Here is a 27,806-nt window from a genome sequence, read left to right as displayed (position 1 = left end):
CCGTTAATGTATTAAATCAAGAGTAGTGCGTTTCAAAAAAAAAAAAAAATAGTAGTTCTGCACTTATCATCTATTTGTAATATCATGTGTATCATCTCTCTAATACAAATAGGACCCACCAACACATACGGTCTCGTGAGAAAATAATAATAAATGATGATATAAATAGATAATAAAAATAGGGTAATGTTAGAGAAATTAAATTTTTTAAACCAAATTGCAAATCAAATTATGTGTCATCAATAAGAAACAAACACGTTAATTGATACTTAATTAATAATCAAATCATCTACAACCACATCATTTAGTTTGCAAATTTGGTTTAAAAAATTTAGCATCCTTAACATTACTCATAAAAATAACAATTTTGTTAAAACAATTATATCAAACGAATGTATTCCTCTTCACTTGTAAGTAAGAGGTCTTAGATTCGATTCTTGCCAAGGACGAGCTTGAACTACATTATTGTTTAATTTATTATGAGACTAAGTTCATTTCTATTTCTTAATATAAATAATATCGTTTGTTAAAAAAATAATAAAATAAAAAAAATAAAAAAATAAAAAAAAACAGTAATCAATGAAGGTGAGCATCAGCAGTGAGCAAATTGGCCGTCTGTACATGACAGTTGAAATATTAAACTCTAGAGTTGTCTTGGAGAAAAAGTCGGGAAACAAGTATAAGACTAGTAAAGGTCGATACCCCAATGCCCAGATTAAACCCACGTAAAGAAGAGAAGAAGAGAAAATGACTTCTGCAGTCGAATTGCTGCCCAAAGAATACGGCTATGTAGTCCTCACCGTCGTTCTCTACACTTTTCTCAATTTCTGGATGGCCGCCCAAGTTGGCAGGGCCAGAAAAAGGTATGCATAAATCTTTTCTTCCTTTCCTATCTGAGTTTAGTCGAGTTGACTAAATCAGCGCGAGTTTAGTTTGAGTTTTGTGTTTAATTTGAAACTCCTTCGTCATATTTCAGATGAATTTAGCATAGTTATCATATATATCGTTTGTCAAATTTATTGTTAATTATTTGGAATTGAGTTAGTGAGTTGGCCAGAGTCATGTGATTTGCATCTGTAGCTAAGTTCGAATCTCTCTCTCGTAGTGTACATAAATTTAGCGCAATTATCATATCGATCGTCAAATTTATTGTCATCTATTGTTAATTGTTTGAAATTGAGTTAGTTGAGTTGGCTAGAGCTGTGTGATCTACCTCTGTAGCTATGTTCAAATCTCTTTCCTACATTGTAAATGAATTTAGTGTAATTATATGATCTTTGTTTGTTTGGAATTGAGTTAGTCGAGTTGGTTATAGTTGTATGATTCACCTTTGTAACCTTTGTAGCTAAGTTTGAATCTCTCTCTCTCTCTCTCGTAGTTTCAGCACAATTACCGTTATCGTTTGTCAAATTGATTATCGTTTATCGTCAATTAATTGGAAATGGTCACCACCGCCGCAGGTACAAGGTGCCATATCCGACCATGTATGCGTCGGAATCGGAGAACAAAGATGCAAAAGTGTTCAACTGTGTGCAGAGAGGGCATCAGAACTCTCTCGAAATGATGCCAATGTTCTTTGTGCTTCTGGTATTGGGAGGTCTTAAGCATCCTTGCATCTCCGCCACCCTTGGTTTCCTCTTCACTTTCACTCGCTATTTCTACTTCAAAGGCTACGCCACCGGTGACCCCATGAACCGCCTTGCCATCGGGTATATTTGTCATTCGAATTTTAGAATAGTCATATGTAGATGTGGTAAATCAATTTATTAGGTTGCTATTGGATATCGGTAAAGATCATGATATAAGGGTGCAATTAGTAGTGATAATAATATTGTAAGATGAAATTAAACTAAATGAATTTTAATTGATACCCATTATGCATTCGCCTCATTTTCATAATAGAGAAATGGAGATATCAAGAAATTTGAGATGGGAGTGTAGATGAACTATTAGTCCTCGTCTGTTAGAAGGGATTTATTTGGAATTATTTACCATATTGAAGTCATTTTGAATGAAGAAATGGATGACAATTTTTTTTCTTTTGTCTAAGTTTAAAAGTTGTCTTTTTTAGTGTGAATAATCCTACAAAGTACATGCTCTCAATAAACGAGGCATTAGGGTTTTGTTTATATATATATGCGGAAAGAGATCCGGATCTTTTTCCTCTAAAGCCATCAAATCAAGTAATCCGGACCTTTGAAATTTGATCTAACGGTTAAAAATTATTACAACTTTTAAAAGTTTTTACTAACTTCTCTGTTTTTAGCCATTGAATTAAATTTCAAGGGCCCAGATCACTTGATTTGGTGGTTTTGGAGGAAGAGATCCGAATAGGATCTCTTTTCTATATATGCAATTTTAAGCCATATTCTTTTGTTAATATCTATCTCGCATGATATGTTATGCGACCAACACCATATTCTTATATGCAATTTTAAGCCATATTCTTATGTTATAAGACTGTAAATATTGACCGATAATATATTCAGATCAATAAGATTTCACTTATCAATGATACAAATTTTTATGTGACAAGCACCATAACATGTCAGACTTAATTTACACTTCGTTATTGTAAAATGACAGGAAATACGGGTTCTTGGCTATAATCGGGCTTATAGGGTGCACAATTTCGTTTGGGGTCAGTCTTCTTCTTCTAGGATAAAGAAAAAGCTGAACGAAGCTCTCATCTCAGACTCTTATGGCGGGGGAGGGCTTGCTTGCTTGCTTACTATTGCTGTCTCATATGCGCTGCTGCAAAGGTCCTGCAGTTTTCCTTTTGTTTGTAGTGTTGGCTTTTGAATAAGAAAGAAAGTGCAAGATATAGGAAGGACGGAGTGTGTCTGTTGCGCTTTGTAGGCCTACTTTTGATGTTTTATGCATATAATTGTTTAAGATACATGATTTTCATATGGTTAAACATCAGGTTAATTTTATGCCAGTTAGGACTCGTTTGGAAAGTGTACTTTTAAAATAACCGAAATCATTTTGATGAAAGTTTTTTTATGGAACTAATCCTTACTAAAAATGCAAGTGAATCTTAGAAAAACACATGTGCTTCCTACATAATGCTTTTGGAGGCCAAAAACAATTTCACCAAGAGTGTTTCAAGTTATTTTAAAAACACTTTCAAACGAGCGCTTAGTCAGAAGAATATATTCATTGTTTACTGTTTGCAGTTGAGTTCGAGTCGGCCTCTCTAACAAGCAAGAATAGTTTATAACATGATATTGTCAATAGTTTGTAACATGGCCAATCCAAAAATTCACGACCATCAAGTCCAATTGGTTTCTTTCTGGTATCTTTATGAAAGACCAAATTTGTTAAGAGAGACAAACATTAACATACAAGACCAAAGCAAGGCAATGGCCAGCAGGCCAGAACCAGAAACAAGAATTAAAAGAGACGAGCATAGAAAGAATTTGGTAGAAGTTAAAGGAACACAATAATTACAAATTAGTGGGGAATGGAAGATTCTCTTTCTTCCGAGGCCGAGATGAAACCCGCACACCACTTTGGCAAGTTGCCCCTTGCTACCAACCATGCTTCAGCCTCTTTGAGTCATTTGAGATATTTTGTCAGGCATCATGCTTGAATGGTATTTGGGTTCAAGAAGAATAACAAATGAATTTTTGTCAATTTCATGTGTAGGAAAAGTGGTGAGGGGGGCAATTGCATATATTGGCTCCTATGTGGATCCATCAGTAGGCTCGTATACAATTTGATCCAAGCAAAATTGGTGCCAAACTCTATAACCCTAAGCGGTCGTGAAAGAATAAATGGGAATTTGGTGACATGTCACATGATTTGTAAATTTAGTCTTAAAAGTTGGTCTAAGCATTATTCTTTTTCTTAACCAAGGCGATTTTACATAACTAATCATTTGTGAACCTAATGGGTTAAGTCGATTTAACTCAAGTGTATCTTGTACTCGTTATCCTAATAGTGAAGAGCAGTATCTCTCTAAGGTCGTAAGCATAATTTTGTCGAATCTCGTAAATTTCTCGGTGTCTTTATTTCTTGTATTTTATTCTGCTTAAGTGTAGGTTTGTATTTTGGTGAGGTTGTAATCTAAATCTCGGTTCCGCACTGACTTACCATTAAACTAGAATAGGATCGACTTGAACGAACTGGAATTGCAATTGTATATTTGGGTTTCATTTACTACAACAAATTGTTATGATGTGCTGTTTATTGACAGGTCAGAGCGTGTGTGTCACAGCCCGTCCCGGGATTTTTATATCGGGGACGTGAAATGACGGAATTACCCTTGACGGGTATTAAGGTATGTGTGTGTGGCATTATTTAGACTTAAATTCTTAACCTTGGACTTTGCTTATGTGGGATATTTTTTTGTGTGTGGTTAGGGAGCTAGGATGAGAAATTGATGATGTGGATTTGCGTTGGACCACACAAACACACACACGCACTCCCTGCTCTCTCTCCCTTCCCCCGTGCCTTCTCTCTCTCTTCCCTCACGACTCTCTCTCACTCTCTCCCTCTCGAAATAGTACGGACAAGACCAAAACCCTTCAAAACTTCGCGGATCGAAGCAAATAAGGTATGATTCTTCATCCTTTTGATATTCTGAGTTGAATGGTACTAGTTTTAGGAAGTGAAACCCTCGGAATCGTCGTGGAACCCTAACCCCGAAAATGTGCACTGTTCATGCACACGTGAAATCTTACATTTCAGGGAATTTCAAGCTCACAGTGAGCTTAAGGACATCCTCACGAGCTTCGGGGTACTTCGTTGGTAACATTTGGACGTCGGAGGACCGAGAACGGAGTTTCTCAAAATTTTCGAATTATCGTGCTTCCCCAGGTAAAATCTAGTGAATTTTAGACCTTGAAACTAGTCCATCGTGATTCTACATGTTGAGGGCTTCAAATTGATATAAAATTCGAAGAAAATGGTTGAGAAACGAATGAGAACAAGCAATTACAAAATTCGCCGGAATCTAGCCACCGGAAAAACCAGTCCGGCGAGCCCAGGGTAGGAGACAACACGCGCGACACGTGGCCTGCGCGTAACCGCGCGTCTGGCCGTGCCTTGGCCGGCGCATGACGGCGCGTGGGGCTTCCAAAAAATTTTCTAAAAATTCCTCGACGTCCGTGACGTCGAGTAGGTTGTTGTGGTATATTCACATACCCAAATTGAGCACCGTATGAAAAGTTATTTTGAATTATTGGTTATTTGTTTTAATTAACGTTTTTATAATTGTTTCGCATATAGGTGACACCTATCCCGAAGACGAGCGCATCTAGGGACGTCACGGGGGTTACGACCCATCGACTTACCAGTGAGTGGGCAGCTTTGTTTTCGTATTACCTATATACTACTGTTTTTCCCAGAAAATGCATTTATATGAAAATATGTTTTAAAATGCCATGCATGCAATTGATGAGATATTTGAATTGATAATTGATGCATATATATATGAATTGACGCTGTGGACGCACAAGTGAGTTTTTACATTATTCATACGATTTATTTATGTGAATTGCATTGAAAGCTCATAACCTGCACCCTAGGTGTTAGTGCTTATATTATTCACCACACCGCACGCTCGCCTTGGATCCAAGTAGGTGAATGTCGTACAGACCATGTGAGGGTTTCGACATGCTAGTCGTATAGATCACTAGATGTGATTCCGATTAGTGGGTGACCTTAGTTATGCGCGCCGATGATTGATGAGAGAAGCACTAGAGCGTATTCTTACACCTTTCATCGTACAGACTACCTTACGTAGTTCCGAGTGACGTGCAGAGTATGGCCGTATAGGTCACTGTGGTGACTCCGGCTGAGTGGGATATTGAGCTATAAAATCAGCCGTCATGACCATTGTAGGGTCTCCGGTTGATTTATTATTTCACCTGATTTATATCGATGCATTCATATTATATTTTGGCATGGCATGGCATGGTATATTCTTTCTGAAAAGCGTTGAAAGATTGTGAGCTGAGTTTGATGATATATGTATATATGTTTTATAATAAATTTCTGGGAAAGTATACAGGTTTTACGGTGAGGGGTTAGAAATGTTTTAAAGGAAATGTTTTGGAAAATCTTTGATTTTACTGACCCACTCATCTTTGTTTTGCGCCCCTCCAGGTTCTAGTTAGCAGTTGGTGGCTCACAAGGTCTTTTTCGGCGTTCTGAAAGACGTTCTGCATGTAGGACTCACCTGCGGGTGTTGTACTTTTAATTATAGTCCTACTAGACTGCACTTGATACCTACGCCCTGAATTCGTGTGTTTTACTTTAGAACTCACTCTTTTATGCCAGTAGGTTATTACTGCTAGTGGTTGGTTTAAATTCCTTCATATTTCTATTATCTCTTGCTTCCGTGTCGCACTTTTGGCTACGTCACGCTCACGTGACGGCCAACACACCTTGATTCTAGGATCGGGGTGTGTCAGTTTGGTATCAGAGCCTAGGTTGCAATCCTGTATAATTGTTAATGCTCTAATGATCTTTTGATGTTTTCTGTCAGAATTATGCCGTCTCGTAGGGAACGTAGGGAATCCCGCCGTACTTCTGAACCTAATTTCCCTGATATCACTCAGTTAGGGGAAGCAATGGCCCAGGCTTTTCAGAATGCAATTCGTCCTCCTCCCCCTCCTCAGATGACACCCCTGGAGACTATGTACAATTTGAAATTGGATCGTTTTATGGGTAATGAGGGTCACAAAGGGGCAGAGAAATGGCTAGACCATATTGAGAAGACGTTTCAGGTGATGCAAAGTCAGGGGAACTTTCCTGCTGATAGGTGGGTTGAGACCACTACCTGGTTTTTGGGTCGAGAGCCGGCAGGTTGGTGGATGAATCAAACTCAGTTTATGTCCCCAGAAATGGCAGCTGATTGGGAAGTATTTAAAGAGAATTTCAAGAAAAGATTTGTCCCTCCAGAGTACATCGATCGCAAGAAACAGGAGTTTACTCGTTTGAAGCAAAGGAATATGTCAGCGCACGAGTACTACAGAAAGTTTACTGATTTGTCTCGTTATGACCCTGATACAGCTGGTAATCAGGTAGAGATGCTTCGACGTTTCAAGTTGGGAACTAAGAGAAAATGGCGGACTTTTGCCAGTGCACTTCCCTGCGCCGATTATCATGAGTTTTTTGAAATTTTGGTTCGGATGGAGGACTCCGACAATCTTCCTAGTGACAGTGAGGATGACGAGGACAAGAATGATGGTCAGAAGAAGGATGATAAAGGTAAGGGTATCTCCATTCCGGGACCTCGTAAGACGCAGAATTTTAAGAAGAATTGAGCGAGTTCGAGTTCTTCTAGTGGAGGATATAGTATTACTGGCTCGAGGAGAGGTGGTGGAAGATTTTCTGGTGGACCCAGATTTCAGAGGCAGAGGGATTCCGGTGGTGCTGGTGGTTTTGGTGCTCTGTGGTGCCGCCGTTGTAATTTTCGTCATCATGGTGAGTGCAGGAGAGGTGGTAGTGCTTGTTATACTTGTGGACAAATGGGACATCGGGCTTCTCAGTGTCCCCAGGGTCAGCAGAGACCTCAGCAGACCACTACGCCCTCTACCATCACTGGACACCCAAGATACACACTATCAACATAACATTTATCTCCTTTAGGCATGGCAAACTCTAAATCAAATCCTAGAGGTGAAGGGTGAGGTTGAGTCATTTGAGCAAACGTATGAGAAATCACAGAATGCGTAGCACCACAATCAATCAAAACTCTAGCAAAATGACCAAGAACATTTAACGTACCCATGATCAAATCTGGATGGTTCTGAGCATCTTGCAGTGAGATGTGATTAACACGTCCCTGAGCTTGCTGTCGTCCACCACGACCTCTGTTGCCTTGATTACCTCGCCCTTGAGAAGTACGTCCCTGGCCTGACTGACTAGACTACCTAGATGATCCTACACCACTAGCAGCAACTTCCCCCTAACGGGGCTGACATCCCTGATGCCACTGAGATCCACCAGCTGGCATGGAAGAATAAGAAGAATAACCCCCAAGGTCTTGGGAATACCCAGTCTGAGAATAAGGATCCTGGGGATACTAATACGGTCCGGAAGCATAAGGAGCAGCATCACCCTGGTAGTGGTAAGCACCACCACGACTCGACTGGCCATAACTGCCTGGTCCAAAGCTCTGCTGAATCGACGCTGGAGGTGGCATAGTGGTCTGCTGAGGTCTCTGTTGACCCTGGGGACACTGAGAAGCCCGATGTCCCATTTGTCCACAAGTATAACAAGCACCACCACCTTTCTTGCACTCACCATGATGACGAAAATTACAACGGCGGCACCACGGAGCACCAGAACCACCAGCACCACCGGAATCCCTCTGCTTCTGAAATCTGGGTCCACCAGAAAATCTTCCACCACCTCTCCTCGGGCCAGTAATACTATATCCTTCACTAGAAGAACTCGAACTCGCTTCACTCTTCTTAAAATTCTGCGTCTTACGAGGTCCCGGAATGGAGATACCCTTACCTTTATCATCCTTCTTCTGACCATCATTCTTGTCCTCGTCATCCTCACTGTCACTAGAAAGATTGTCGGAGTCCTCCATCCGAACCAAAATTTCGAAAAACTCATGATAATCAGCGCAGGGAAGTGCACTGGCAAAAGTCCGCCATTTTCTCTTAGTTCCCAACTTGAAACGTCGAAGCATCTCTACCTGATTACCAGCTGTATCAGGGTCATAACGAGACAAATCAGTAAACTTTCTGTAGTACTCGTGCGCTGACATATTCCTTTGCTTCAAACGAGTAAACTCCTGTTTCTTGCGATCGATGTACTCTGGAGGGACAAATCTTTTCTTGAAATTCTCTTTAAATACTTCCCAATCAACTGCCATTTCTGGGGACATAAACTGAGTTTGATTCCTCCACCAACCTGCCGGCTCTCGACCCAAAAACCAGGTAGTGGTCTCAACCCACCTATCAGCAGGAAAGTTCCCCTGACTTTGCATCACCTGAAACGTCTTCTCAATATGGTCTAGCCATTTCTCTGCCCCTTCGTGACCCTCATTACCCATAAAACGATCCAATTTCAAATTGTACATAGTCTCCAGGGGTGTCATCTGAGGAGGGGGAGGAGGACCAATTGCATTCTGAAAAGCCTGGGCCATTGCTTCCCCTAACTGAGTGATATTAGGGAAATTAGGTTCAGAAGTACGACGGGATTCCCTACGTTCCCTACGAGGCGGCATAATTCTGACAGAAAACATCAAAAGATCATTAGAGCATTAACAATTATACAGGACTGCAACCTAGGCTTTCATACCAAACTGACACACCCCGATCCTAGAATCAAGGCGTGTTGGCCGTCACGTGAGCGTGACGTAGCCAAAAGATCGACACGGAAGCAAGAGATAATAGAAATATGAAGGAATTTAAACCAACCACTAGCAGTAATAACCTACTAGCATAAAAGAGTGAGTTCTAAAGTAAAACACACGAATTCAAAGCGTAGGTATCAAGTGCAGTCTAGTAGGACTATAATTAAAAGTACAACACCCGCAGGTGAGTCCTACATGCAGAACGTCTGTCAGAACGCCGAAAAAGACCTCGTGAGCCACCAACTGCTAACTAGAACCTGGAGGGGCGCAAAACAAAGATGAGTGGGTCAGTAAAATCAAAGAGGAGATAAATGTTATGTTGATAGTGTGTATCTTGGGTGTCCAGTGATGGTAGAAGGCGTAGTTATGCTAGCTGATCTTATTCCGTTAGATATTGTGGATTTTGATGTGATTCTAGGGGCTGATTGGTTGCATTATAATCGTGCCCATATTGATTGTTATGGGAAATCAGTTACTTTTTATCGCCCTGGACTACCCGAGGTTACTTTTATGGGCGAAAGAAGTGGGGTGAGACATGGTGTTATTTCTGCCATAAGAGCAAGGAAGTTATTATCGAAGGGTTGCCAAGGATATTTAGCACATGTGGTGTTAAATGATGTTTTTCCTAGCAGTGTAGAAAAAGTTGGTGTGGTCAGACATTATCCTGATGTATTTCCTGATGATTTGCCGGGATTGCCGCCAGACAGAGATGTGGAATTCTCTATCGATTTCCTTCCAGGTACTTATCCTATATCTCTAACTCCTTATAGAATGGCTCCAACTGAGTTGAGAGAATTGAAAATTCAGTTACAAGAATTACTTGATAAAGGTTTTATTCAACCTAGTTCGTCACCTTGGGGAGCTCCAGTATTGTTTGTAAGAAAGAAAGATGGAACTCTAAGATTATGCATTGATTATAGGCAATTGAACCGGGTAACGATTAAAAACCGTTATTCATTGCCTCGCATCGATGATTTGTTTGATCAGCTGAAAGGTGCGTGTGTATTCTCTAAGATTGATTTGAGATCTGGTTATTATCAGTTGAAGATTCATGAAAGGAATTATCCTACTCACGATCTTGAATTGGCAGCCATTGTTTTTGCTTTGAATATTTGGAGGCATTATCTATATGGTGAGAAGTGTAAGATCTTCACTGATCACAAGAGTCTCCAGTATCTATTTACTCAACATGATCTTAATCTTCGTCAGCGAAGGTGGATGGAATTGCTAAGTGATTATGACTGCACTATTGAGTATCATCCGGGTCGTGCTAATGTGGTAGTTGATGCACTGAGTAGGAAACCTCAAGGTCGACTCAATGCTTTATATGCTTGTCGTGTTCCTCTTCTTGCCGAACTGAGAGCTACTGGAGTAAAGTTGGAGTTGGAAGATCGAAGCGAAGCTTTTCTCGCTAGTTTTCAAGTCAGGCCAGTTTTGGTGGATCTTATACTCGAAGCTCAGATGGTGGATGAGGAAATTCAAGAAATGGTTCAATTAAGAAATGAAGGGAAAAAGAAAGACCTCAGGATTCGAGAATCAGATGGCATGCTTATGCAGGAGAACAAAATGTATGTACCGAATAATGAGGAATTAAAGAAGGAAATTTTGGATGAAGCGCATTGTTCAGCTTATGCGATGCACCCAGGAGGAACTAAGATGTATCATACCATTCGACCATTTTATTAGTGGCCAGGTATGAAAAGGGAAATTGCAGATTATGTAAGTAGATGTATTATTTGCCAGCAAGTCAAAGCAGAAAGAAAGAAGCCTTTTGGGCGAATGCAGCCACTTCCCGTTCCCCGGTGGAAATGGGAAAATATAACTATGGATTTCGTGTATAAGCTTCCTCGTACACGAAATGGATTCGATGGTGTTTGGGTGATTGTAGATCGACTTACCAAGTCAGCGCACTTCATTCCAGTGAGGGAAAAGTATCATCTGAATAAATTGGCTAAGTTGTTCATCACGAAGATTGTGAAGTATCATGGAGTTCCAGTGAATATTATTTCTGATCGAGACCCAAGATTTACTTCTAAATTTTGGGTAGCTTTTCAGGAAGCTCTTGGTACGAAATTGCTTTACAACACTGCTTATCATCCTCAAACTGATGGGCAATCAGATAGGACTATTCAGACGTTGGAGGATATGTTGAGATCTTCAGTGTTACAATTTGGTGATTCCTGGCATGATCGACTGGACTTGATGGAATTTGCCTACAATAATAGTTTTCATTCGAGCATTGGTATGTCACCATTTGAGGCACTTTATGGTAGGGCGTGTCGTACGCCATTGTGTTGGTCTGAGGTTGGTGAAAGAGTGTTAGAAGGCCCAGAGATTGTGGATGAGACTACTCAAAATATTCAGGTGATTAAGTCTAACCTGAAAGCAGCCCAGGATCGACAGAAGAGCTTAGTGGATATACATGTTACTGATCGAGTGTATGATGTGGGTGATTAGGTATTTTTGAAATTGTCACCTTGGAGAGGTGTGGTACGGTTTGGAAAGAGAGGCAAGCTAATTCTGAGATATATAGGACCTTACGAGATCACTGAGAGGATTGGTGAAGTTGCTTACAGGTTGGAGTTGCCTCCGGAGTTATCTAAGGTTCATAATGTGTTTCATGTCTCTATGCTTCGACATTATATTTCTGATCCTTCACATGTGATCCCTCCTCAACCGCTAGAGATTAATCCGGATTTGACATATGATGAGGAACCATTGACTATCTTGGATTGGAAAGATAAGGTTCTAAGGAATAAGACGATGAGCTTGGTGAAGGTGTTGTGGAGGAACCATTCTGTAGAAGAAGCTACCTGGGAGACAGAAGATCGAATGAGAGAGATGTACCCAAGGTTATTCTATGGGTATTAAGTGGTTTATTTGGTTGTGGGAATTTCGGGGACGAAATTCTATAAAGAGGGGAGATTGTCACAGCCAGTCCCGGGATTTTTATATCGAGGACGTGAAATGACAGAATTACCCTTGACGGGTATTAAGGTATGTGTGTGTGGCATTATTTAGACTTAAATTCTTAACCTTGGACTTTGCTTATGTGGGATATTTTTTTGTGTGTGGTTAGGGAGCTAGGATGAGAAATTAATGATGTGGATTTGCGTTGGACCACACAAACACACACACGCACTCTCTGCTCTCTTTCCCTTCCCCTATGCCTTCTCTCTCTCTTCCCTCACGACTCTCTCTCACTCTCTCCCTCTCGAAATAGTACGGACAAGACCAAAACCCTTCAAAACTTCGCGGATCGAAGCAAATAAGGTATGATTCTTCATCCTTTTGATATTCTGAGTTGAATGGTACTAGTTTTAGGAAGTGAAACCCTCGGAATCGTCATGGAACCCTAACCCCGAAAATGTGCACTGTTCATGCACACGTGAAATCTTACATTTCAGGGAATTTCAAGCTCACAGTGAGCTTAAGGACATCCTCACGAGCTTCGGGGTACTTCATTGGTAACATTTAGACGTCGAAGGACCGAGAACGAAGTTTCTCAAAATTTTTGAATTATCGTGCTTCCCCAGGTAAAATCTAGTGAATTTTAGACCTTGAAACTAGTCCATCGTGATTCTACATGTTGAGGGCTTCAAATTGATATAAAATTCGAAGAAAACGGTTGAGAAACGAAGGAGAACAAGCAATTACAAAATTCGTCGGAATCCGGCCACCGGAAAAACCAGTCCGGCGAGCCCAGGGTAGGAGACAACACGCGCGACGCGTGGCCTGCGCGTCTGGCCGTGCCTTGGCCGGCGCGTGGGGCTTCCAAAAAATTTTCTAAAAATTCCTCGACGTCCGTGACGTCGAGTAGGTTGTTGTGGTATATTCACATACCCAAATTGAGCACCGTATGAAAAGTTATTTCAAATTATTGGTTATGTGTTTTAATTAACGTTTTTATAATTGTTTCGCATATAGGTGACACCTATCCCGAGGACGAGCGCATCCAGGGACGTCATGGGGGTTACGACCCATCGACTTACCAGTGAGTGGGCGGTTTTGTTTTCGTATTACCTATATACTACTGTTTTTCCCAGAAAATGCATTTATATGAAAATATGTTTTAAAATGCCATGCATGCAATTGATGAGATATTTGAATTGATAATTGATGCATATATATATGAATTGACGCTGTGGACGCACATGTGAGTTTTTACATTATTCATACGATTTATTTATGTGAATTGCATTGAAAGCTCATAACATGCACCCTAGGTGTTAGTGCTTATATTATTCACCACACCGCACACTCGCCTTGAATCCAAGTAGGTGAATGTCGTACAGACCATGTGAGGGTTTCGACATGCTAGTCATATAAATCACTAGATGTGATTCCGACTAGTGGGTGACCTTAGTTATGCGCGCCGATGATTGATGAGAGAAGCACTAGAGCGTATTCTTACACCTTTCATCGTACAGACTACCTTACGTAGTTCCGAGTGACGTGCAGAGTAGGGCCGTATAGGTCATTGTGGTGACTCCGGTTGAGTGGGATATTGAGCTATAGAATCAGCCGTACAGGACCATTGTAGAGTCTCCGGTTGATTTATTATTTCACCTGATTTATATCGATGCATTCATATTATATTTTGGCATGGCATGGCATGGCATATTCTTTCTGAAAAGCGTTGAAAGATTGTGAGCTGAGTTTGATGATATATGTATATATGTTTTATAATAAATTTCTGGAAAAGTATATAGGTTTTACGGTGAGGGGTTAGAAATGTTTTAAAGGAAATGTTTTGGAAAATCTTTGATTTTACTGACCCACTCATCTTTGTTTTGGGCCCTTCCAGGTTCTAGTTAGCAGTTGGTTGCTCACGAGGTCTTTTTCGGCGTTCTGACAGACGTTCTGCATGTAGGACTCACCTGCAGGTGTTGTACTTTTAATTATAGTCCTACGAGACTGCACTTGATACCTACGCCCTGAATTCGTGTGTTTTACTTTAGAACTCACTCTTTTATGCTAGTAGGTTATTACTGCTAGTGGTTGGTTTAAATTCCTTCATATTTCTATTATCTCTTGCTTCCGTGTCGCACTTTTGGCTACGTCACGCTCACGTTACGGCCATCACGCCTTGATTTTAAGATCGGGGTGTGTCAGTGTGCATTTAGAAATTCGAAGAAATAATCATGTTCATTAGCGCTGTTGAAGACTTAAAATCGTGAGGCATGGTGGCACACCCCATCCCGAAGGAGGGCATGCTGGTCGTCACGTGAGAGTGACGTAACCATTTACACATTTCAAAAACTTTAAAGAATACAATTACTAAGATGAAACACCCGAGGGTGAGTCCTACTTTTATGAATTCTGTCAGAACATCGTTAGATTCCTCGTGGCCACCAAAGCTCTGTTATCTTATACATGGAGGGGCGCAAAACAAAATTGAGTGGGTCAGTAAAACAATGCTTATAAGAAAACCTTTATCTTTGAATATACTAACCCCTCGCCGTAAAATAAGTATAGTTTCCTCAAAACATACTACGTAAGTATGAAATCCAATATATATAAACCATATAACCAGAATTATGCCAAGTCAATGATGTATCATATGCCACAATAATAATCAAGTGATAATCAATACAACTAAGTGCTCATCCATCTAAGCTGACACACAAGTTCGGACAGATGGTTTCTGACACGAACAGGACTGGGTGTAATCAATATGCTCTAGTACTACGATCACGTGAAAACTGGTGCAAAAGCACATCACATACAAGTCAGATCGCCTAATGCAATCTACCCGACAAGACTGGCACCTAAACTTGGATCCAAGGTGAGCGAACGGTGCGGATGTGAACATACACGTGAAGGACTGACTCTGGCCCTGGGGCGAGTACTAACACCGGGTGCAGCAAGATGAGCATGTACACAAGTATGTATGAATGCCATGACAGTAATATCACAACCATATAGCAGCATTTATCACAATTTATATCACAATAATGATACTAGGCAATATAGGCGTAAAAATGAAGTAAATACGCATTTATGGAAACTATAAATATATATAGGTATAAACAACTACCCACTCACAAGTACGTCGTTGGGTCGTAGCCCCCGAGCCTAGCTTGGCCTCGAAAATCCTCGGAATAAGTTTCCCCTATATGTGAAATAACTAAATAACATTAATTAAAGCACATAACGGAAACCTAAATAAAATGCTCATAATTTGCTCAAACCTAGGGTATAAATATATGAAATCGATCTACTCGACGACACGAACGCGTACGTACCAACCACGCGCCGGTCGGATGCCGGACGCGCCCCCACGCGCCGCCCAAAGTGGCGGTCCACGCGCGCCCACGCGCGTCTTCTTCCTCGGCTCGCCGGACTGGTTTCGCCGGTTTCTGGGCAGTTTTTCAAATTGCCATAACTTTGTCATTTCTTCACCATTTTCAACGTACTTTATATCAAACTGAATATATTGACGAGACGAACATATATATACCCTTCTCGACCCTTAACTAGCCGGTAATTCACCGGAAAAAGCCTCGAAAGCCGTCGGACTCGCCGGAAACTGGGTAAGATTTAAATGAGTATAACTTCTTTAATACTCAACGAAATTGGGTGAAACAAAAACGAAAGTTGTATTTCTCGAAGAGACGAAGATAATGGTACCTCGCACGACGTCTAACTCTCCGTGGTTTGGCCGGAAAACGACTCGAAAGGCACGGGTCAAACTTGAACTTTTCGATCTCGATATTCTTACGTCCAAAAACCTCCAACGAACTACGCCGAGCCTCCTAAGGACCTCCAGAAGCTTCCTACAAGCTTGAAAACTCCTAAAAATCAACCAATACAAAGTTGATGAATAGTGTCAAACTCGGAGGTGAGTGGTTGGACGTGAAAACGTTGAAGTTCTTACCTGAAATGGGTATGGATGAACTCGTATCGATGAGACGAAGACGATGGTGATCTTTGTTTCTTCGATCTGTGAAGTTTTGATGAACTTTGATGATGGTCCGTATGAAGAGAGAGAGAGAGAGAGTGTTCGAAGGGAGAGAGAGAGTGAGAGTGAGTGTTTGAGGGAATCACGGGAAAGAAGAAGAAAAAGGGATGGTTTCTGTGTATCCCATGAGTGTATGTGGTCCACAAGCCACAATCTTTCAAACACGAGCAAACAAAACGTACAAAAATTATCCACGCTTAAAAACTAGGGTAATTAAACAAACCCTAAAGTTCTAATTCTTTAAAACGTTTAAGGGTATTTAGTAATTTCACACTTTCGAAAATGATAATAAGGGACGGGCTGTCACACATGGACTCTACAATGGTAGTACATGAAGGCGGGTGCCACTGCAAGAATGTAAGATGGCGAGTGAAGGCACCTAGCAGTGTTGTGGCTACGAGTTGCAACTGCTCGAATTGCTCTATAAGGGGTACCATCGCTTTCGTTGTCCCTGTTGAAAGATTTAAACTTTGTGGTGATTCTGAGCAGTTTCTTACAACCAACACCTTCGGTACTCATACTGCAAAGCACATGTTCTGTAAAGTTTGTGGGATAACTTCATTCTATTATCAACGCGAGAACCCTGATGGGGTCACAATCACGTTTAGGTGTGTTGATCCTGGAACACTCACTTGCGTTGAGATTAAGTATTTCGACGGGAAAAATTGGGAAGTCTAACACAATCAATCAGGAATTGCGTCGCAGTCAGAAGTGCAAACTCTGCAAAACATAGGCTAAGTCGTCATCGTACGTTTAGAGCAGTTTCACCGTGGGCAATAGCCCGATGGACTGGCTCTCAAACAGGACCAGAAAGCCCGAGCAACTTGATCTAGCATGTGCTGGCGAGCAGGCTAGAGGGAGAGGCCCGACACGAGTTGCCAGCCCAAAGGCCATGTGATGCAAGGCTAATGTCATGGTGATGTCAGCCACAATATAAAAAATTAATAAAAAAAAAGTAAAATTTTAATTAAAAAAATCCAAAAAAAAAAATTGATTTAATTTTCTATAAGTATGTTATCATTATCTTCCAACTTACACCGTAATTTTATATTTTCTTAAATACTTTGGGTTGTAATTTTTTATTTAATGACACGTGGTACAACGAGACCTATTAAAAATCATACCCGAAATTACAAATAAAATTATTTTGTATTATTTTATAAAATAAAAAAATACTAATATTTTATTGCCTATTGTCAGGGCTATTCAGTGAAGGGGTGGAGATGCAAAAGACAGTTACTGTTCATTAAGACAGTTACTGTTCATTATAGGCTATTCAATAGTGACTTGCCCTAGAGGGCCTTTGCAACGGTAGAGTTGCTCTTAGGCCCTCTGCCTCTAGGGATTTTACAATGTTTATGTGGAATGTTATGGCTTGTATCTTTGTATGTAATGGCTACTTTCTTGTGTTGTTTTCGTCTCCCCTTTTGTTTTGTTCTCTTGTTCCTTTTGTTTTGGCCAAATGTATGATTTTGGAACTTGTAGAAAACGTCTACTTTCGTCCTTGTAGTTACAATTGTTGCAATTTAGAGCCCATTTGGATTTGTGAAAATCTTTTTATAATCAATCTTTAATAAAAATGTATGTAAGTTCTAGAAAAATACTTAAATTGTTTTGTGAAATAAACACATAACCGATGTTTCTTACATGATGCATTTTAACTTTTGGAACTTAAAAATCATGTCTTTATAATATTTTCAATTATTTTAAAAATACTTCAAATGAGTCATTAAATCATGTAATTTAGAAATTGTTAGAATTTGAAGACAATCAATAATGTAGTTCTGCTACTTTTTCAATGGAATTAGCACGTGAAAGGCACGTGTGTGGCCGTTTTAGAGTTGCATAAAATATTACTCTTTGGAAAATTGATTGGAGTTAATGTCAAAGATAAAGATTGAAAAAAAAAATGTCAAAGATAAAGGGATGGCATGGAGGAAAAGTCGATCACGAAAACCAACCACTCCTACTCTAAAAAATTAATGTACTTGTTACACAAGCATGTATTTTTATCTTTTTATTTTGTTGTTTTGGGTCAACCCACTTGGTGAGTGCATTTTTCCTCAACCCTTATGGGAATATTTTTGCTCACTAATTCAAGTGATGGTGATGTTCAGCACCATATTTATTATCGTTAGATAAATTTAAATTTTGATATTTGTACAGTAAATAAACAGAAGTCAAAATTTATATTCATCTAAATAGGTGATGAGCACTACCATTCTTTAAGGTGATGAGCAAAAATGCACCACCGTTAAATCTCTAGTTTAGATCTTAAGTTTTGTGTATTAAATTAAGAGTAGTGCTACACTTCTATTTGTACTATTATGTGTATCATCTCTCTAATAAAAGTAGAACTCACCAACATATACGGTCTCATGAAAAAATAATAATAAATGATGATATTTTTTTAAGGAAAAATAACAATTTTGTTAAAACAATTATATCAAACGAATCTAACAACATCAATGAAAGTGAGCATCAGCAGTGAGCAAAGTAGCCCTCTGTATTAGACTGTAGAAATATTAAACTCTAGAGTTGTCTTGGAGAAAAAGTCGGCAAACAAGTATAAGACTGGTAAAGGTGGATACCCCAATGTCCAAATTAAACCCATGTGAAGAAGAGAAGAAGAAAAAATGGCTTCTGCAGTCGAATTGCTGCCCAAAGAATACGGCTATGTAGTCCTCGCCGTCGTTCTCTACACTTTTCTCAATTTCTGCATGGCCGCCAAAGTTGGCAGGGCCAGAAAAAGGAATGCATAAATCTTTTCTTCCTTTCCTCAATTTAGTCGAGTTGACTAAATTAGCACGATTTTAGTTTGAGTTTTGTGTTTAATTTGAAACTCTTTTGTCGTATTTCAGATGAATTTAGCGTAGTTATTATATCGTTTGTCAAATTTATTGTTAACTATTTGGAATTGAGTTAGTGAGTTGGTTAAAACCGTGTGATCTGCATTTGTAGCTGAGTTCGAATCTTTCTCTCTCTCTCGGAGTGTACTTAAATTTAGCATAATTATCCTATTTAGTCAAATTTATTATCATCTATTGTTAGTTTTTTGAAATTGAGTTAGTTGAGTTGGCTAAAGTTGTGTGATCTACCTGTGTAGCTATGTTTGAATATCTCTCCTACAGTGTAAATGAATTTAGCGTAATTATTCCATCTTTATTTGTTTGGAATCGAGTTAATCGAGTTGGTTAGAGGAGTGATTCACCTTTGTAGCCTTTGTAGCTACGTTCGAATCTCTCTCTCGTCAGCATAATTACCATTATCGTTTGTCAAATTGATTATCGTTTATCGTCAATTAATTGGAAATGGTCACCACCGCCGCAGGTACAAGGTGCCGTATCCGACCATGTATGCGTCGGAATCGGAGAACAAAGATGCAAAAGTGTTCAACTGTGTGCAGAGAGGCCATCAGAACTCTCTCGAAATGATGCCTATGTTGTTTGTGCTTCTGGTGTTGGGAGGTCTTAAGCATCCTTGCATCTCCGCCGCGCTTGGTTTCCTCTTCACTTTCACTCGCTATTTCTACTTCAAGGGCTACGCCACCGGTGACCCCATAAACCGCCTCGCCATCGGGTATATTTGTCATTCGTATTTTAGAATAGTCGTATGTAGATGTGGTAAATCAATTTATTAGGTTGCTATTGGATATCGGTAAAGATCCGTTTAATTTGGAACTCAACAAAATAGAAAAAAAAAAAACCATTTAATATAAAAGCATCATGATAAAGGGGTGCGATTCGTAGTGATAATAATGTTGTAAGGTGAAATCAAACTAAATGGATTTTAATTGGTACTCATTATGCACTCACCTCATTTTCATAATAGAGAAATGGAGGTATCGAGAAATTTGAGATGGGAGTGTAGATGAACTATTAGTCCTCGTCTGTTAAAAAGGGATTTATTTTGGAATGATTTACTATATTGAATGTATTTTGAATGAAGAAGTAGATGACAATTTTTTTCGTTTTGTCCAAATTTAAAGTTACTTGTAAAGAAAAGTTTGTCATTTTAGTGTGAATAATCCTACAATGTACATCCTCTCACTAAATGAGGCCTTAGGGTTTGTTTAGCATATATATATATATATATATATATATATATGCGCAATTTTAAGCCATATTCTTTTGATAATATCTATCTCGCATGATATTTTATGTTATTAGATTGTAAATATTGACCGATAATATATTCAGATCAATAAGATTTCATTTATCAAAAATACAAATTTTTATTATGTGACCAGCACCATAACATATCACACTTAATTTACACATTGTTATTGTAAAATGATAGGAAATACGGGTTCTTGGCTATATTCGGGCTTATAGGGTGCACAATTTCGTTTGGGGTCAGTCTTCTTCTTCGAGGATAAAGAAAAAGCTGAACGAAACTCTCATCTCATACTCTTATGCGGGGGGAGGGCTTGCTTGCTTACTATTGCTGTTTCATATGCGCTGCTAACAGGTATTGCAGTTTTCCCTTTGTTTATAGTGTTGACTTTTGAATAAGTAATAAAGTGCAAGAGATAGGAGGGACGGAGTGTGTCTGTTGCGATTTGTAGGCCTACTTTTGATGTTTTATGTATGTAATTGTTTAAGATATATGAGTTACATGATTTTCATATGGTTAATCATCAGGTTAATTTTATGTCAGTTATGACTCGTTTGGAAGTATTTTTAAAATGATCGAAATCACTTTTGAAGAAAGTGTTTTTGGAATTGATCTTTACTAAAAAAAGCAAGTAGATATTGGAAAAATAATTAAAGTGATTCCTACATAACGCTTTTGGAGGCCAAAGACAATTTCACCAAGAGTGTTTCACATTATTTAATAAACACTTTCAAACGAGCGTTTAGTCAGAAGAATATTTCCACTGTTTACTATTTGCAGTTGAGTTCGAGTCGGCCTCTCTAATAAGCAAGAATAGTTTATAACATGATCTTGTCAATAGTTTGTAACATGGCCAATCTAAAAATTCACGACCATCAAGCCCAATTGGTCTCTTCTGTGGTGTCCTTATGAATGACCAAATTTATTAAATTTATTAAGAGAGACAATCACTAACATACAAGACCAAATCAAGGCATGGCCAGCAGGCCAGAACCAGAAACAAGTGGTGAGGGGGGCAATTGCATATATTGGCTCCTATGCGGATCTGTCAGTAGTCTCGTATACGATTTGATCCAAGCACAATTGGTGCCAAACTCTATAACCCTAAGCGGTCGGGAAAGAATAAATGGGAATTTGGTGATATATCACATGGTTTACAAATTTGATCTTAAAAGTTGGCCTACCTAGCATTACTCTTTTTTTCTTAACCTAGGCGGTTTTACATAACTACTAATCTATGAACCTAAGGGGTGAGTTCCTAGGTCCATGTCATCGACAATCGAGCAATCATGTGCGTACGCATTGTCACGGAGTTACGTACGTGATATTAGTCATTTGAGTTACAATCCCACGACAAGTGTGCAATCCTGTTTCAACCTATTCAGATTCATTCATTGTTTTAATCATTGTAAGGGGGAAATCAATTTTTCTTTCTTTCAATTGAGAACTTCCTTTTCAATTGCATCAAAAATTGGTTTCGGAAAGGTGTGATTTTGGTGACCAAACTGATCTTCACCTATATAGATAGAACTGCAAGAGATCATTTGTTCTATCTCTTCGACAGCCTCCATAGCAATAGCTGAAACTCTCTACGGAGCACACTGTTTTAGCCAACTTAGCCGCATCAAAAACTTTTGAGTTTAGCTGGCATAGTTTTTGTTTATTCTTCAACTTTGAGCCGGTGAAGGTGGTGAGGAATTTCAGTTGCGTATATTCAATAAACATGAAACAAAAATGGAATGAAAAATCCCAAATTATATATGCAAACAGTTGTACAGAGAAAATGCTATTACATCTCATTTGAATTACAATGAAACAAAAGCCTAAAAGTAGTTTATTGGAAGTACTTCCAACTCTGGCTAAACAGGGCCTTACAACCACCCAATAAACATATTAGGAGAAAAATATGTGAATCTGCGACTTTATTCAAATAACAAAAATCCACTCATCACTTCTTCAGGAGCAATGAACTGCATTGTGCCATTATCTTCGAAGCCCTGGTGATCGAATCGGTCATGTAGAAATTCTCAACTGCAGTCCCAAATGGAGTGGTATCCACTTTTTGAGTGGATTCGGGCTTAATCGATAATGAAAAGGTAGCTGGCTCTCTCTCGTCTACTTGCAAAATGTTTGGTGCCACTGTCCTGATCCGGGATCGGATTGCCCCAAGCGTATCATATGGCAGCCGCACGCCTGCCACCTCAGATAGAGCCCGAATTATCTTCCAGTCATCCCTGGCATCACCGACAGTCGGAACTGCAGGTACTGTTTGCTGTGAGCACCCTTCAGTGTTTACGTATGTTCCTTCCTTTTCACTGAATGCTGCAGCAGGAAGGATGACGTTAGCACGATACACACCTCGGTCCCCATGATGCCCTTGATAAACCACAAATGCATCACTTGGAACCTTCTCCAAGTTGGTATCATCAGCGCCCATCAGGTAAACAAACTTTGCAGACTCGATGCTGTTTTCAGATTCTGGCACAAGCCCAAGGTCAAGTGCTGCAGCCTGGGCGGCTTTGAGAAGCAGTACATTGAATCCATTCCAATCAGGCCTTACAACATTAGCGTATTTTCCAATGGCTTCAACAGCAGAAAAAATTGCATCCTTGTCTTTTCTCTCAAAGACCCCAGCACCAACAATGATGGCAGGGTTTTTAGCATTTGCGAGGACTGAGGAAAATGGGTGACGACGTTCAGCAATTTCTAGAAGTGTCTGAGGGCCTGTGCCTAGATGCTCGTGATCGTAGTTGAAATCAGCTGGAGGGCCAACGTACCCAACCTTGGCGTGGTTAGCTTGCACCGTCTTCCGGATTCTAGCATTTACAATAGCAGCTTCTACCCTTGGCTGGTAAACATAAAATGAAAGTATGAATTGCTCTACGCGAATATACTTAAAAACACAATTAATCCACTCACGCATCCACAAATCTTTAGCATGTCATACAAACATGTAAGAGACAGGTGCAAATCACTTGCACAGGACTGCAGAAACTAAGATTAGATGGCTAGAAACATACCTGGGTACCAACCAACAGAAAAGCATCTGCTTTCTCAAGACCAGCAATGGTACTATTCAGAATATATCCGGATCGAAGATCAGCATCATGGTTCGAACCATTTGCTTCACACCAGACATTGTTTGACCCCATTTTATTTAAGAAGTCTTTCAGTGCCATCATAGACTCAGCATCAGATAGCTGACCAGCAACCCCAACGATCTCCTCTGGTTTAACTTGATGAGCCATCTCGGCAACTACAGCAAGGGCATCACGCCAGCTCACAGGCTTAAAGCGCCCATCAGCACCACGAATCATAGGGTCATTTAACCTCTGCCTCTTCAAACCATCATAACAGAATCGAGTCTTGTCTGATATCCATTCTTCATTTATGTCCTGCAAGTGGTGGTAAGCAAATATAGTATACAAAGGAAGGATTACTATAAAAGGGTGGAGGACAACACCCACACATTTTAAACTTCAGTGTCTATTCATAAGAGGTGCTAGTGCACTCAAGTAGATTGGCAAATTTTATGACGTGCATGTAATTTGATACCTCAATTGGTGTTAAAGAAGAATTTAAAAATATGGGCGACTTGCAGATTTATTAGCAGAAGGCAAAATTAAAACAAAATATATGGACTCAAGATAGTGGAGATAGATTTAAATAACCGAGACCAGATTGAAACATGACAGGTGCAGGCATTCAAGGTTAACACTAAGACCAAACTAGGATAAATTTCTTCACTCGGACTTAAGGTTGGGTTGCAATTAAAATGTTTTGGGTAGTCCAAAGGTAGCTCTATTGAATTATCAGGACTTAAGATTAGGTTGCAATTAAAATGTTATGGATAGTGTTCTTGCATTTATGGTTGAACAATTTAGGTATGCACGGTCCATCAAGTAACTTGTAGCAATTTAGTTGTATCAAACAATTTGTATCCTGAATAACCATAAAAAGTCCCTCAAAAAACTTTTGTTTTAACAGAAACACTTGGGACAACTTTACTTATTATACATTTTTTATTTGAAGAAACACGTATTGGAGAAATTAAAAATGAGTACTATCAGCCCTTGCATTGTATGCTAAAAATGTTAGTGTATGTAAGTTTCGAAGTTATGTTAAAGCATCTTTGGCATATATTAGTATTGCGGAAAAGAAAGCTAGTCTCAGGGATAACAATCATCAGCAGTAGTCTAACAAAAACTACCTCATTTAATCGTGGGACAATGCGCAAGACCTCTGGACCTCGGCTATCAATTCGAATGTTGGATCCAACGGCATCAGTAACATCAATGGTCTCTGTTCCCTTTAATTCCCAATTTCGGGCTTTAAATGCAAACGGTTTTGAGGTTAGGGCTCCCACAGGACAGATATCTATCACATTTCCAGAAAGCTCACTTGTCATAAGTTTTTCAACATAAGTCCCAATTTCCTCTCCGCTGCCACGACCTAACATGCCAAGGTCCTGAACCCCAGCAACCTCTGTTGCAAATCTGACACACCTGTTCAATCAAAAGAGCTCTATACATCAGAAGCTTGTAACTACAATTAAAAAGATGAGTGCCATCCAAGCCAAGGTGAATGATGTAACTGTTTTCTGATACATCAAAAACTCAATGCCTACATTTTCAATTGTCAAATATCAAAACCCTAGTATTATTACTAGAGAAAAGTGTACTTGAAGCAGTAACCACATGATAACAAAGAAGTAAAAACATACAACCCGAACCACTCCCATCAGACTTAGAAAGGTAACTTAGTACTCCATGCATGATAATAGAAGTAAGGTGCTAAGAAATTGTATTATTAGGTTGTTAACTTGATAACACATGATCATGGATATGGTCCAAACTTGGCTCAACGGGCTTTCTAAAAAGCAGCACCATGAAAAACACAAGTAAAAAAAAAAAAAATATCTCCAAATGAACTAAATAAATATTCTGATAAGACAAAGCCACATTTCAAAATTATTTTTCTTACCAGGAAAAAAGAAGAAGCAGAAATCGACAAAGCCCCAGTTTTCTGTTTCAAATGCTAACTAGCATATAGAATACAAAAAAGAGAACTCGAATATGCTTGAGACCAATTATGTCCTCATGGTTTCTAGAACAGTTGATGTGAAGAAAATGGGGAGGACTCCACATCTTTTAGTTAAGGAAAAAACTATGTTGGATAAATTTTCTCAAACAAAGAAAGTTATCAATTTAAACATGTGGTGATTGAGATGCAGAGGGCTACAAGTATCTCACTCACACACTTTATCAAATATAAAATTATTTTCAATTAGTAAACTATAGATAATTCAATTGAGGGAATTCATTTTCACCTGTTTCACAACAGCCAAACCAAGTAAATATTTATAATCAGGTGACTAAACTTAAAGCGTATCAAATATGTGATGTATGGTTGTTAATTTGAAAACTTACTCTACCACACCTAGAGGACACATCATGGACTACACAAAACACTAGGGATGGACTAACAACTCCTAGAGGTTGTGCACTTTAGAGGTTAAAATGCAACAATACTTTGCATCACTAAATTCCACTAACACTGACAACAACAACAAAATCAATCATTCAATAACTCATGCTTTTAACCAAGGCATGAAAGAATAATATAAGTGATTTTTTTACCATAAAATGATTATACTAGAAGAAAGTTTTACCAAAACATTATACAATTCACTAGAACTGTAGTGAATATGTGGTGTATAAGAAGAGGTAATGCTGGATTCTAACCTTGTACATTGAATACACCGAGTCATTACAGTCTTCACCAAAGGTCCAAGATTCTTATCAACTACAGATCTCTTAACCTCAGTGAAACGGCCGCGGTCAGATCCAAATGCCATAGACTGATCCTGCAGATCACATTCTCCTCCCTGATCGCAAATTGGACAATCCAAGGGATGATTCATCAGCAAAAACTCCATCACCCCTTCTCGAGCCTTCTTTGCTATTGGAGTATCAGTCTTAATTTTCATGCCTAAGAAGAAGCTTTTGTCAAAAGATCACAACTTTTTGCACAAAAAGATAAAACAAAATTAAATTCCACTGTAACCAAAACCAAAACATGTCATAGACAAACAATGCATTGCTCAATTAACAAAATATCATATCAAAATCAAAATGTTATTGAGCATTACAAAAAATCCTGGGCTGAAAAAGAAGGAAAGCATCATAATTCATACTTTTACCAAAGGAAAACGGAACGGAATCTACGTCCAACAAAAAACTATTATACATATGCATCGTCCCAATATTCAAAATTAAGGTTAGACAAATCATAAGCTACAAATTATGGGCCTTAATCATACCCCAAGATATTCGAAACATGCCCAAATAGTAGAGCCAAAACCCAAAAAGAAGAGTCCCAAAGTCGGAACTTTGAAGCTACAAACAGCTAATAGAAGCCGAAAATGGAGGATAGAGGGGAACCTAACCAGGCATGGCAGGCATGGCGCAGGAGGCTACGGGCTTCGGCGACTTCTCAACCTCAACAAGGCACATACGGCAATTACCGGCGATCGACAACCGGCTGTGGTAGCAGAATCTAGGGATATCAACGCCGGCGACCTCACAGGCCTGCAATACAGTAAATCCCTTGGGGATTTTGACGGGGTATCCATCGACGAAGACTTCGATGGCATCTTCGGGATTCGGGAAGTGGACACGGGCCCCGCCCACAGGGGTCCGAGGAGAGAGATCTGCGGGGGGGTCCGGCTGGGGCGCCGACGCTGATTGATCGGCGTTCTGGAGCTCCGGCGTGGTTGAGACCACTCTGTGGAAGGAGAAGAAGGGTCTAGGGTTCTGGGAGCTGAGGAGCCTTGACGCTGTGGGCCTCATGGCCCTCGAAGCAAGCGATCCCAACCCCATTGTTGTCGATGATACCTCTCGCTTTCGATTTTGTTGTTTTCAGAAGCTCTGTGAGCCACGAAGAGTGAGAGAGAAGGTTGCGTTGTGACCTTGCAAGTGATAGCTCTTCCCAAAAAAATGGAAGAAAGAAGAGGCCCATTTAAGGCCCATTTGTATTCTATAGCCCAAGGGAGACTCAAGTTTGGGGTGGGCCCAGCACGGTGACACATCATTTTTTTTTTTCGGAACTTTAACGAAAAATTATCGGTATTGTTCATTTTAACAAAAAACTACATTTTTATACTAAAAAGTTAATCTTGATATTATTCATTTTACTATTTATTTTGTACTTATCGTTAATGCTCAAAATTTTCAAGATCTTTTTATTAATTTTTTTTTTTTTTCCGGTTTTGAGGAGAAGAAGCACAGGCACGTGCGATGAAGGTGGATAGAACACCTGACGGTCAGACTTCAGATAGTCAATTCAACGAAAGGTGCGAATTGAATATATTTCAAAATTTTGGGGTGTATTTTGAGAAAA

General features: G+C 39.5%; 4 protein-coding genes and 1 long non-coding RNA gene across 9 annotated transcripts; 2 read left to right on the top strand and 3 right to left on the bottom strand.

The window, feature by feature from the left end:
• The first annotated feature begins 612 nt into the window (after positions 1-612).
• On the top strand, positions 613-20,925 carry LOC126610662 (uncharacterized). 3 transcript variants are annotated; one of them, XM_050278767.1, is made up of 3 exons: positions 613-863; positions 19,620-19,868; positions 20,589-20,925. In XM_050278767.1, exons 1-3 carry the CDS (start codon positions 748-750, stop codon positions 20,665-20,667), a joined length of 444 nt encoding a protein of 147 aa, XP_050134724.1. In that variant the 5' UTR covers positions 613-747; the 3' UTR covers positions 20,668-20,925. The 3 variants fall into 3 exon arrangements, with proteins under 3 accessions (XP_050134724.1, XP_050134726.1, XP_050134723.1); XM_050278769.1 differs by lacking the exons at positions 19,620-19,868; positions 20,589-20,925 and adding exons at positions 1,461-1,770; positions 19,930-20,253 and having other exon boundaries at positions 660-863; XM_050278766.1 differs by lacking the exons at positions 19,620-19,868; positions 20,589-20,925 and adding exons at positions 1,461-1,709; positions 2,587-2,941 and having other exon boundaries at positions 665-863.
• Positions 3,201-9,115, bottom strand: LOC126610661 (uncharacterized). Its single transcript, XM_050278765.1, has 2 exons — positions 7,741-9,115; positions 3,201-3,590 (listed from the first exon to the last, which is right to left on the bottom strand). Exon 1 carries the CDS (start codon positions 9,113-9,115, stop codon positions 8,039-8,041), a length of 1,077 nt encoding a protein of 358 aa, XP_050134722.1. The 3' UTR covers positions 3,201-3,590; positions 7,741-8,038.
• On the bottom strand, positions 9,359-16,398 carry LOC126610665 (uncharacterized). 3 transcript variants are annotated; one of them, XR_007618602.1, is made up of 5 exons: positions 16,206-16,398; positions 15,959-16,122; positions 15,789-15,857; positions 15,374-15,687; positions 9,359-9,582 (listed from the first exon to the last, which is right to left on the bottom strand). It is a non-coding gene; the product is annotated as an uncharacterized LOC126610665 (long non-coding RNA). The 3 variants fall into 3 exon arrangements; XR_007618601.1 differs by lacking the exon at positions 9,359-9,582 and having other exon boundaries at positions 14,864-15,440; positions 15,574-15,687; positions 16,206-16,394; XR_007618600.1 differs by lacking the exon at positions 9,359-9,582 and having other exon boundaries at positions 14,864-15,687; positions 16,206-16,392.
• LOC126610664 (uncharacterized) lies at positions 16,599-16,967 on the top strand. Its single transcript, XM_050278771.1, has one exon. The coding sequence runs from the start codon at positions 16,599-16,601 to the stop codon at positions 16,965-16,967; it is 369 nt and encodes a 122-aa protein (XP_050134728.1).
• Positions 20,926-22,140: 1,215 nt separating the features above from the next.
• LOC126610833 (NADH dehydrogenase [ubiquinone] iron-sulfur protein 1, mitochondrial-like) lies at positions 22,141-27,386 on the bottom strand. Its single transcript, XM_050278975.1, has 5 exons — positions 26,854-27,386; positions 26,150-26,396; positions 24,616-24,910; positions 23,426-23,800; positions 22,141-23,253 (listed from the first exon to the last, which is right to left on the bottom strand). The coding sequence occupies exons 1-5, from the start codon at positions 27,284-27,286 to the stop codon at positions 22,354-22,356; spliced, it is 2,250 nt and encodes a 749-aa protein (XP_050134932.1). The 5' UTR covers positions 27,287-27,386; the 3' UTR covers positions 22,141-22,353.
• Between the last annotated feature and the right edge of the window lie 420 nt (positions 27,387-27,806).

Source organism: Malus sylvestris, chromosome 17 (genome assembly GCF_916048215.2).
Source record: "Malus sylvestris chromosome 17, drMalSylv7.2, whole genome shotgun sequence".
NCBI lineage: Eukaryota > Viridiplantae > Streptophyta > Magnoliopsida > Rosales > Rosaceae > Malus > Malus sylvestris.
This window is presented reverse-complemented; position numbering and strand designations above follow the sequence as displayed.